At 37.9% G+C, this 13,307-nt stretch overlaps 1 protein-coding gene across 1 annotated transcript in view; it reads right to left on the bottom strand.

Annotated features, from left to right (window-relative positions):
• LOC137257566 (branched-chain alpha-ketoacid dehydrogenase kinase-like) overlaps positions 1-13,307 on the bottom strand; it is a 60,509-nt gene that overhangs the window by 37,381 nt on the left and 9,821 nt on the right. The window contains exons 2-3 of the mRNA XM_067794894.1: positions 1,911-1,979; positions 727-837 (exon numbers count right to left, since the gene is read on the bottom strand). Of these exons, the coding sequence (XP_067650995.1) occupies positions 727-837; positions 1,911-1,979 (180 nt within the window). The remainder of the gene's footprint in view (positions 1-726; positions 838-1,910; positions 1,980-13,307) is intronic.

Consider the following 13,307-nt stretch of genomic DNA (forward strand, 5'->3'; position numbering starts at 1 on the left):
GATTTGTACAAAGTTATTGCGGACATGGAATACGACTCAAGGAGTATCAACACAAGGGTAAGTGATGGAGGAATTCCCTCTTGATTGCAGCACTGAAATGTGTCAGCTGAAGTAGATCACAACCACAACTAGCAGTTTCATCTAAACATTTCACACACTTCCAGCAGTTGCAGTCTTGGGATTTACCTATATCCATGGTAACTGATGTCTGGTTACAGAGAAAGGAAGATTTTCAAACATATTTGATTAGGTTCTTGAGAGGCATTTAGAATTTGATAAATATATAAGAGGAGTCATGTTTCACAATAAAGAAGCTGTCATCTATACACTCATCTTACATATTTGACTATTTGTTTTAGGAATTGAAATGGGTTAATTTGCATGTTCTGGGTCTTGACTATCACAAAACTTTGTACATAAAACTTCACATCAGACAAATGCATATAAATAGTCGCTTGACAGTGCAGCTCTGTATTAATTGTACAGCCAGACTTTGCAACTTCATCGAGACGGCAAAAACAGTTGTGATGCATTAACTTAACACCAGTCACATCTCTATATTGTGTTGTAGAGATTATACCTGCTTCTATTATTCACCCAACATTCACTCCATTCCACATCTCAAAACAGAAGTATAGATGCTGTTGTGTCAGCTTAGCACAGAAGATGGTGAAATTTTGTACCACAAGACTGGAGTTAGTTGGACTGAAGTACAGCTCTACTTACAACTTGTAGGATGGTTGGGTTACATCCAACAATAAAAGGAAGTCCCCGGAAACCTGCAATTCTGTGTGCAATGCGAACAGGAAGTTCTTTGTGTAGATACTGGGCACTTCGCTGAAATAAAAGAATACACAAATAAGCAATGATTCTTGAAATGCTGAAAAGATTTCATACTTCTTGGTTTACACACTTCCCCTGCATTAAAAATACATATGTAGCCAGCTTGGTATGGCTCCAACACAGCCAAGGTGGCAATATAAATACTTATGTAGCCAGCTTGGTATGGCTCCAACACAGCCAAGGTGGCATTATAAATACTTATGTAGCCAGCTTGGTATGGCTCAACACAGCCAAGGTGGCATTATAAATACTTATGTAGCCAGCTTGGTATGGCTCCAACACAGCCAAGGTGGCATTATAAATACTTATGTAGCCAGCTTGGTATGGCTCCAACACAGCCAAGGTGGCATTATAAATACTTCTGTAGCCAGCTTGGTATGGCTCAACACAGCCAAGGTGGCATTATAAATACACATATAGCCAGCTTGGTATGGCTCCAACACAGCCAAGGTGGCAATATAAATACACATATAGCCAGCTTGGTATGGCTCCAACACAGCCAAGGTGGCATTATAAATACATATGTAGCCAGCTTGGTATGGCTCCAACACAGCCAAGGTGGCATTATAAATACACATATAGCCAGCTTGGTATGGCTCAACACAGCCAAGGTGGCATAATAAATACATATGTAGTCAGCTTGGTATGGCTCCAACACAGCCAAGGTGGCATTATAAATACATATGTAGCAAGCTTGGTATGGCTCCAACACAGCCAAGGTGGCATAATAAATACACATATAGCCAGCTTGGTATGGCTCCAACACAGCCAAGGTGGCATTATAAATACTTATGTAGCAATCTTGGTATGGCTCCAACACAGCCAAGGTGGCATAATAAATACATATGTAGCCAGCTTGGTATGGCTCCAACACAGCCAAGGTGGCGTAATAAATACATATGTAGCCAGCTTGGTATGGCTCCAACATAGCCAAGGTAGCATTATTGAGTGGCTGAAGCACTGCATCACGTCACCATACCAATCAACTGGATGTTGTAGCTGCTCCATGTCCTGTTGAGCACACCACCCTGTGTAGGTGATGGTCACTGCCCCCGGTATTCACTCACCAAGATATGACTTTGGTCCGAGCTGCGTCCAGCATACAGTATAGCAGCAGGGGTTAGACGTACTGATGGCTGCAAAACAGAAGTCACATACATCAAAAATGCTTCATTCAAACAAATAATCACCTTGTTTTATATTTTACATTAAAGTAATGACACTAAAAGTGATCTACATAAAGATCCATCAAATAAACCTTCCACAGTGCAAGTATTACGTAAGTAACAAGATATTTCATCAGATACAGATTCAAAAAGGTTCATTTATACTTTGCAAATATCTGACTTTGTTTATTTTATAACCACAACTTGTACAACCTGAAAATGTTAAATATGTTATTTTGTTCACATCAACCAAAGTGTCCTCATGCTACTGAACATGATGGAACAGTACTGTGTTTCAAGATGAATCAATGTTATTATCGGCGAAAAGATTGTTTTTCAATACTGCAGTCAGCAGTAAGTCAGCTGTAGCACTGTATGTAATAATCTAACCTGGGTGTGACAATCCAGAGATCGATATTGTGAGCAATGATCTGCACAATCAGGATACAATGTGTACCATCAGCATACAATGACACACAATCAACCATGTCAAATATCAGAACCACTGCAGTACGATGATATAATCAACTATGTCACACATCAAAACCACAGAGGTATGATGATACACAGTCAACCATGTCACATAGAAGAACCACTGAGGTACGATGATACACAGTCAACCATGTCACATAGAAGAACCACTGAGGTACAATGATATAATCAACTATGTCACATAGAAGAACCACTGAGGTACAATGATACACAATCAAGTATGTCACATATTAAACCACTGCAGTACGATGATACACAGTCAACCATGTCACATAGAAGAACCACTGAGGTACAATGATACACAATCAAGTATGTCACATATTAAACCACTGCAGTACGATGATACACAGTCAACCATGTCACATAGAAGAACCACTGAGGTACAATGATACACAATCAAGTATGTCACATAGAAGAACCACTGAGGTACAATGATACACAATCAAGTATGTCACATATTAAACCACTGCAGTACGATGATACACAGTCAACCATGTCACATAGAAGAACCACTGAGGTAAAATGATACACAATCAAGTATGTCACATATTAAACCACTGCAGTACGATGATACACAGTCAACCATGTCACATAGAAGAACCACTGAGGTACAATGATACACAATCAAGTATGTCACATATGAAACCACTGCAGTACGATGATACACAGTCAACCATGTCACATAGAAGAACCACTGAGGTACAATGATACACAATCAAGTATGTCACATATTAAACCACTGCAGTACGATGATACACAGTCAACCATGTCACATAGAAGAACCACTGAGGTACAATGATACACAATCAAGTATGTCACATATTAAACCACTGCAGTACGATGATACACAGTCAACCATGGCACATATCACAACCGAGGTACGATGATACACAATCAACCATGTCACACATCAGAACTGCTAAGATACGATGATACACAGTTAACCATGGCGCACATCACGACCAAGGAACAATCATACACAATCAACCATGTCACATATCACAACCCAGGTACAATGATACAAAATCATCCGTGTCAGATATCACGACCGAGGTACTATGATACACAATCAACCATGGAATATATTAGAACCATCAGTGATGGCAACAGCAGAAACTGATTTCAGCTGAAAATCAGTTATGGGTCTAGGGGCCAAAACTATATATATAAGAATTTATAGTGAAATTCTGAAATTTGACAGCCCAAGACACAGACATCGGTACTTGACACTGACAGCCCAAGACACAGACATTGGTACTTGACATTGACAGCCCAAGACACAGACATTGGTACTTGACACTGACAGCCCAAGACACAGACATTGGTACTTGACACTGACAGCCCAAGACACAGACATTGGTACTTGACGTTGACAAGCGGGACTTCACCCAGATAAATATATTTTTCTTGGATTTAGACGAATCTCAAGACTGAATAATTTGTATTGAAAAACACGAATTTTCGCAGAAAACTGCCATCCATGAACCATCTAATCTTTTTGGTGGCGTTTTACCATAGGCCTTAGCTGGCTATTCTAACCCATAAATCCCATGGATATGAATGTGGCAGTCACAGATGATGACTGTGGAACATGGTTCAAGACGGTCATATAAAATGAAACAAGCACACACCAGCCACCAAACACACCTACTTCATTTACACAAAAGTTTTGTAAGCATGTAGCTATTTGAACAATACTTTCACCTGGTTAAGTTTTACCACAACCTCCAGATGTTCAAAGCTGAAGAATTCAAAATAAAAAACACTGCATTACAGTAGTCAGTGTGTGCAAATTACAGTAATGAACATTGCTAAATGACCCTTTGTCAAAGTTTTTGCACCACGCCTCTCAACCACTGAACACATTTAGCAGGTTAATAAACAGGGTAAAAATATAGAAAAACTATCACACAAAAGCTGCCACATACATTTGCCTAAGAATATCAACCATCCGTTGTAACATGAAAGTGATAAATGTCACTGAATCATCAAACGAAGAACATTTTGACAAGCATGTAATATATGAAACTGGGTGAATACGGCCTGTGTAGAGTTGCATCAACAAGAGGCCTATTGTACTTAACAACCTAGTGAACCTAACCATATCTAAACTCACACCTGGTGAGGCCATTTATACTCGAAGGTAAGTGCAACTTTTTGAGAGCCTAATGGGCATTTAATGGACATGTTGGAATTTGTTTTCCGCTGTTATTAACAATGATTCTTTACACTCAAACTCAAAGAATATTGAATCTGTTGTTTTATTCATGTTCTAACATGTCGTTTAAAGTACTGATTAAGCACACAAAAAGTTACATTTACCTTCGAGTATAAATGGCCTCACCACCTTTAAGTTTATATATGACTATCAAATTTTAAGGTGTTCCCAAACACTTTTTTGTTGCATATTTTAATAAATGTATCAGTCATCATCTACACAAGTATGTTGGAAAGAAAAGTCATTAATTAAACAGCCTGTCACATTGGGGCTACAATCCTGACTACTTTTCAAAATGCACTGTGTGTTTAAAAGCATGAATTGATGAAGATAGCTCCAGGATCATTGTCAGTTGATTCAATGTTATTTCATGGGCTCTCACTGCCTCAGCACTCTGCTAAAGATCATTTGATTATATTCAGATTTCATGATCTCACTAGTAAACTTATCCTCAGTTCTTTTCGTTACACTCCACTACTGAGTCTAACAAAACCTTATGGGAGGTCACATCAGGTAACCCTTGAAATGAACCAATCAGAACACAGCTTACCAAATCGCGTAAGTGGAAACTCGCACATATCTTCTTAACTTTATATCTCGAAAAGTTTTGTACCCGAATGATCGCTTCAGGATGATGCACATCGCACGCAGTACAGCCATGACAACGGTAAGTAAACAGTCGCTGAAAATAGTGTTTGGGGCAATATTCAAGGATGCCATCTTGCAGCAATATTAGCTAATGGTAACCATGTCAACAGACACCCCAAAGCATATATACTGCAGGTCAAATAACTGTGTTATCTGTAGATATTTGTTTGTGGAGAGATCAGTGTCGGTGACATGAACATTTTGTAAGTTCCTCCGATCCCTATGTAGTAGCCGTTGTCTGATTGGTTAAATCTATTTAACTGTCTCACTACTGATTGGCCAGACATAGGTCGCTTAAAGGTTACACAACCTTCTACTAGTGTTTGTCAGACTCAGTGGTGGAGTGTAACGAATAACACTGAGACTAACTTTACTTTGATAGTACTAGTTTACATTATTTTACTTTTACTTTTTAATTATTTGGGGGCTTCTGTCAAATCTTCTTAAATGACTTGTTTCAAATATAAGTAGTGCCAGTGATTGAGGGGAAACAAATAACAGCGCCTTGACAAGCACTAGTTGCATGGATATATGCACTTAATAAATATCCAATGATTTTGAAGCAGGCTGTAATCAGATTCTTGCTGCAAAGCAGCTGCGCAAGTCTCTAATTAATTAAATGGACCCGTGAAGGTCTGGGCTAGATTTGGTCTTCAAACCATGCTTATTGAAAGAGGTGACGAACGAGAACGAGTGGTCAGACTCACTTTGTTGACTCATGTCATCACACCCAAACTGTGTAGATCAATGCTCATGTTGTTTATCACTGGATTGTCTCATCCAGCTATTACTTACAGACTGATGCTAAATAGCTGAGATATTGCTGAATGCAGCATAAAACTAAACTCACTCTAAATTCTAATTAAATGATTTAGATAAAACCATAATTCCCAGACTACATACATGATATACATAGAATGTACTTAGATGTACTTTCCACTCACATAGACATGTATATTATAAGGATACAACATAGGCTCACATTTGGAACAGCCTTTTAGCAAGGCTGCCAAGTCAGAGGCATACACAATAGTGTGTCTACACCTTTGTTTTATGCGCAGCTGCTATTAATAGCTGGCCCAGTTCCTCTGAATGAGTTGGCATTACCCCTATACATTAACTTGTTTACATCTTACCAAGGTCACCAAGGTTTTGAGGCCCCATCAGGCACATTCCTACAGTGGACACTCCCTTGCATGTTATCAAGAAGACATTCCTACTCATGGTGTCTGAGACAAAAGTAAGTTGTCTTGGAATGAAGTGAAAAAACATTGAGGTCCATCTCCATCAATGACTACGACTTCACATTATCACTAATAAACAGGTCAACCACACACAACATGTATTTTGTAATGAAGTCAAGTAATAGAAAATAAATTTGTATGTTAATCTCTACATTCCACATTTCAATGCAACTTTAGTCACAATGTGATAAATCATAAGCCCAAATTTTGATCAGTCAGCTTTTGGAAGTTGGACAAAACAATGAACCATCACTAACAACATAGTCCAAGAGTTTTCAAGGGGAGAGTAACCATCCTCAACTGTGTCCAATCTTACTGTACACAACAGGTCAGTGTATTCAGTCACAGATAAACACATGCATCATTTGTACCTTGTTAACATACAGGTCATACACAAGCATTGGTCATGTCCACAACGTTGACACAGTTTTTATCCAAACTGATATTCACTGACTAAAGGGAACGCTAGGTACAGGTCAGTTGCAAATCTTGGCTAAAGTTATACACGCACATGTTATGCCTCAGCCTCCAGATTAGGTCCAACTGTCCAAACCTCTTACAAGTGACTTGAAGAATGTATAGCATAATTAGTACAAATACTAGTGTTTGAGCAAACATAACAAACACTTAGTGTAATCTCTCACTCTCATATATACTCAGATCTCACGGATGTTTCTGCACTCAGAGTTCAAGAAGGCGGAGTAACTGAAGTTGCTGCTCTAAGGGTGTGTGCATCAAGGTTCAGAATTAACAAGGGTTCAGCATAGTGCAGGAGAAACTCACAAATGATCGATCTTGCTTGTGTCAGTCGTTATTGATGAGCTGTAATGTTATGATGCGTTATTGTTTCATGTCAGGGAAAGTATTCTTCTGAGAAGAATAATGCATGTCATAATGGAAGATAATTTATTCAAAATGTTTAACATGTTTAAGGAAACCTGAGTCTCTTCGTAAATAAGTGGGACAGCTCGGATCAACACTGGCACAGCTGACATTTTGGCACAAATAATAACATAGACTTTGTGAAAATGATCTCAATCTGAGCATTTACATTGTCTTTATATGAAGTTGACACTTGTCATAGTTTTATCACAATGTTCCCATTCAATGATCATGTCATTTTCATATGTCATGAATCAAGACCAGGTAAATCATGAAATACTTTGATATAAGCATGAATATAAGGTTGATCAAATATCCACACCACTTTAACATATCAAAAGAGCTGTTTCAAAGGCAATGTAATAACTAAAATTAGAATCAATTGCAATATTTCAAAGGAATTCAAAACGTTATTGCTTCTTGTTAAAGCACCATTAAACTGCTAAAACCACAAAATTTCTAACCTGTAAGAAACAATGAAAAACCAGCAGCTCTGTTTGGCAACTTGTACTTAGGTTTGAGGGTAGAAACAAATTTCACAAATCCACAATTTTTCATGAGACAAAATGGCTGGGAATCAGTGATGATAAAATACACAAGAGCCTTGATAATTGTTTGTACCTGTATACTACCAGCTGGGAATTAGGGAGTGTACATGAATATATCTGGTGAGGTTGCACACTTTGATGTGGAAGACGAATTCAAACTTTCGTCTCTAGCAAGTTCAGTAAGTTCTTGTGCCTTTGATTGCAACCTGTTGCGATGCTCGAATAGTGCCTCTTCAAATGCATAGGCATATCTGTAGTGTTCCCATTACAGCCACAGAGCAAACTCTACACTTGGCCTTTGTCTTCAGACATAAGGGAGTGTTTCCACACTTGACTATTAAAACCTGTTGTGGTGGTTTTGTGAAATCTGAAGGTGACAGTTACCACTTCCACACCATCTGAGATTTTCTTGGCTTGTAAATACTGCAGAGTTTACGTTGCACAGCAACCAAGTACATGACCGCTCCCATGTCGCTGACAACTTTTTTATTGCAATGAATACATTGACTTACTTTTTTAAAGTTTTTGGATTACTTTTTAAGTATATATTTATCATACTGAATTGATTCATGACAACCGTATCAATATTTCGCATGTGGCACCTCTAGAATCACGATTATTCTTGTATCAATTAATGGTCACAATTCTACTGTCCTGTTATTGCCCAAAAGATTTCATGATGGGATATAATTGCAGCTGTTTACTATTGCTCTGATCATCATCAGAGATATCCATACCAGTACTGGAATCTTGAGAGTCTGTCTCACTGTCCATGATATATGTTATTTTCCTTGAAGCCCAGTTCTCACCAAACCTGTAGTCCGTATATCAAGCAAGTCTAGATTTCCACTTGTTTTCCACATCTCACATGGGATAATTTTCAGTTTACATGCAGCAGTTTGGTCCAATCAAATCTTCAGACAATAAGCTGAATTCATACACAATAATTATAATGTATTTACTCACCATGATTTCATGATTTATATCTAACCATGCTAACACTTGGATTAGACTTGCTAAAAAACATTCATATGATTAGGTACGATACTAGTTACTACCTTTCTATATTCTAATTCATGACAGAAGTCTGTAAATTACACAAGTCTGGTGTCTAGTCTATGTTGGCCTCATATTTAACATTCTATACTTTGTCTGGACTGCAGACTTCATGCAACAATTTGTTTTGATGTCTATTCATAGCACCTTTAGAACACAGCACCACAACTTCTCATTTGGACATTAGGGTTAGGTTAACCTAACCTAACCTAACCAAACCCTAATCACCTACAATTACATAAAAGAGTATTATGACTTGTTTCTGAAGTTTGTGGTGCTGTATTCTAAAGGTAGGCTGTCTATTCAAACAATAAACATGTTCTTAAAATCAGTCTCTTGAAACATTTATCAACAGCTAGCCTGAAGCACTAGCTGACAGATAACATCAGACTTCTGCTTGACTAGAGCTCAATGTGTTCTGCAGTCCTGGGAGCGTTACTGGAAATGATGCTTCACAACTATTGAATGGCTGTGTAATTACCACAGCCTGCCTACGTCACAGCACAGCTACATATCAATACAAAGAACAAAGTACCTGTCTGACACCGGCCCTCAATACAACATGACATACAACTTGAGAGTATCAAGAGTACTGACTGACCTACTAAGGAATAACCTCTGCACCAGAAATGGGCTCAACTATATCCATGATATCACCCTAGCACCACTCTGCCAATCAAATCAGATTCTTCATCATAAGAAATTACAAAACCGATTGGCTACTAGGATTGTAACAAATCTATTATGAGGCAATATGAATGTAATACAAATATGGTGTAACAAATACAATAAATAGTTTATGTATTATTCATGATAGTCAGTCATGCAATAACAAAATAAGACTAAAGACAATGACGAGTGGCCATATTACATCAAATTAAATAAGAGTGTTACAATTAACATCCATTTAGGTGTAGATACCAAGATCACTATAAGATGATGTAAAAGCAAGATTTATATATTTTCACTCAAATGGGTTTGTTTAGTACCTTTGTTTCATTACTAGATTAACATCTGAACTTCATTCATGCATGCAAGGGAAGTACAGCAAAAATTGTATATAAAATACACATTTTCGTTTTGATACTAATTACTTTATTCACTGATTCAGCAAATTGAATAAGATATTCCAATCACGAATGAAACTATTTACTGAAGTCATTTGAAATCATTACCCATTTGTGTGCACACAAAATTTGACAACACCTTGTATCATGGATTTAAATAGTTTTTCAATTTTCAGGGGACACCACCTTGCGTCACATGACTTACTGTTTACTAACATCTAAGAAACAGACCATGAGATGTGACAAGACTGGTGCTAACTGTACCCTTTTTCACTTAAAGGTCACATGCAACCAAAAAATCAAACATAATTAAAACACATTTATCACTTATTCATGACATATAATATACATTGGTGCTTTTAAAAAAACAAAGAAACACAATCATAAGCGTACAATCGCGGTTCAAAAGTGCAATATTTTGTACTTGGGCTTACTTCCCCCGAAACGAAGCCCTCGGGAGACCGAACCCAGTCATAGCGGGTGGATATGCATTCAAGTGTAACGACGGCTTCCGATTGGCTGGTTCATTTGCTGATATGCTGAGGGTGTGTATAGAAAGATGATCTGTTTGATGGGCATTTTAGAAGTATAGCCAGTCACAAGAAAGTAAGATTCTTTATGGATAACAACTTCTTTTTGTGTACTTGATGCGTCGTTTCAGTATGGATTCATATACTGTTGTCAAACAAAATCATATACACGAAAAGAAGTCGTTATCCATGAAGAATGTATATAGAGATGTTTGGTTTGGAAAATACATGTTCTCTGAATTTGCGCTCGATCCAATAAAAAATCATGTCAGTAGAGATGGTAAACTACTGCGTGGCTGGAATCGGTCATTCGTCCAAGTACAAAGCAGGACTTGAAACTGACAAGAGTTTGCATCAGTTTCCGTCAGAACCAGTCACCCGAAAAAAATGAATGTAGTTTGTTTGCAACCCACAGACATAAAAACGTCATGTGTATCACATGTGCCTAATTACATAATGTGGCAGACACGGGACTCGGGTGCATGAGTCATAAATCAACTAGTCTGATAGGTGCTAAGTTCAAATTGTACGTGGTCAAGCTGTGTATTGCATGTTGTCTTTAGCAGACATATAGGTGTCAATAAACCAGACCTTGAGCTTTCTCTGTGACAGAGACTGCTTACCACAATCAACAAGTTGTTTTACGTAACGAGTAGATTAATTACTTGTTTGTGTGCACAACCAAGATTAGACTACTGCTCACGACATCAGACGCTGGGCATGCATACTGTTTCATGCTCCGCGAACCTATTCACTGCGCATGCGTTATGGACGCAGCGCAGCACAGCAGTTGAAACCAGTTTTCCCCCCAGAGCTGGGGGGAATTTAGTGAAACGTTTGAACTCCGATTTCGCTGGCTTTTCTTCATCGCGTTTTTTTCAACTTTATAGGTTGAATTGGCATTTTTTATGATTTGTTTCGGTAAGTGCATACCGAAAGGTACCAGAATCTGCAAAGTTTTACGTTGCATGTGACCTTTAACATTTTGTGAACACATATAATTTTGTAACACTGATCTTGGGCTATATAACTCAGTGTTGAACAATTAGATATAGTACATTTACGTGTAATGCAAAGATTTCGAACTTTTTGTCAGCAAATCGAGACAATGTCTGTACATCAAAAGTACTGATTCATGACATCATACTTATGAGTAAACACAATAATTACCATGATCCACAAATCAAGGATATCCTTGAATATAGGCTACAACTCTGTATATCAATTACAGAACTGAGTTCATGTTATATATCTGACAAAGCTGGCACACTGAAAATTGTGGCAAGTTTTGTACACTCAGCATACCTTCATCTCCCCATAACAGTTGTCAAATTGAGATTTGTTATGACACACACCTCAACATAACCTCATATGGCTGTCTTTTTTGTTCAACATTAACCCAGGGTTTTATATGGCTCCTCAAATTTGGGAGTCCTGGGGTTGAAATCGATGATCATGGACACTTACCATTTGATAATGATTTTGTTATAATATAGTTACTTTCAATGTTATTAGAAAAATGACTGGAAACCAAATATATTCATCATTATTATATAGCAATATCAGATGACACATCACCTTTCGGTACTGTATGTTTATTGTCACTGTTATTCAGAACGATTGGATATGAATGATGTTGGACTACAACATAAGAAGACAAGAGAAACTGACAATACTTAAACCCATTCCACACTGGGGACCGGAAAACCAGCCAAGATGTCATGAGTCCCCCGACACAGTAGGCCAGGCAGTAGTTTCATCAAAATGATATATACATTTCGGATCCTAACTAAACTATGATTTTTATATCAAATATATCACTTTTCACAATGTCTGAAAACACTTACAGGAATTCTGTGTCCCATAAAACCCTGCTAACCGTGGAGAAAGTTTTGGTTCACACAGCAAACTATTTTTCAAACCTTGCTCCAACTATGTTGTTCCACTTACATGCTGCCAATAGCTAGTCATACAAGCTCATTTATAAGTCATATGCAATGTAAAACACAACTTCACAGATTCTGATATCTTTCGGTATGCACTTACAGAAACAATTCATCAAAAATGCCAATTTGACCAATAAAGTAGAAAAAAAAAAAAACACTGAAGAAAAGGCCATGAAATTGGAGTTCAACTGATTCGCTAATTTCCCCCTCCCAAACGCTGGTGGGACAAAGTGGTGAATAGGTTCACAGACCTTGAAACAGTATGCCTGCCCTGAGAATGAGGTCATGATCAGTAGTCTAATCTTGGTTGTGCACACAGAGACGAACATAATCTACTTGTTAGATTAAAAAACACACTGAAGAAAAGGCCATGAAATTGGAGTTCAACTGATTCACTAATTTCCCCCTCCCAAACGCTGGGGGGACAAAGTGGTGAATAGGTTCACAGACCTTGAAACAGTATGCCTGCCCTGAGAATGAGGTCATGGGCAGTAGTCTAATCTTGGTTGTGCACAGGAGACATTATCTACTTGTTACATTAAAAAAAACTTATTGATTGTGATAAGCAGACTCTGTCATAGAGAAAAACTCAAAGTCTGGTTTATTGACAACTATATGTCTGCCTAATGACAACATACAAAGCACAACTTCAATCATTGACCACAGG

Source organism: Haliotis asinina, chromosome 1 (genome assembly GCF_037392515.1).
Source record: "Haliotis asinina isolate JCU_RB_2024 chromosome 1, JCU_Hal_asi_v2, whole genome shotgun sequence".
Classification (NCBI taxonomy): Eukaryota; Metazoa; Mollusca; class Gastropoda; order Lepetellida; family Haliotidae; genus Haliotis; species Haliotis asinina.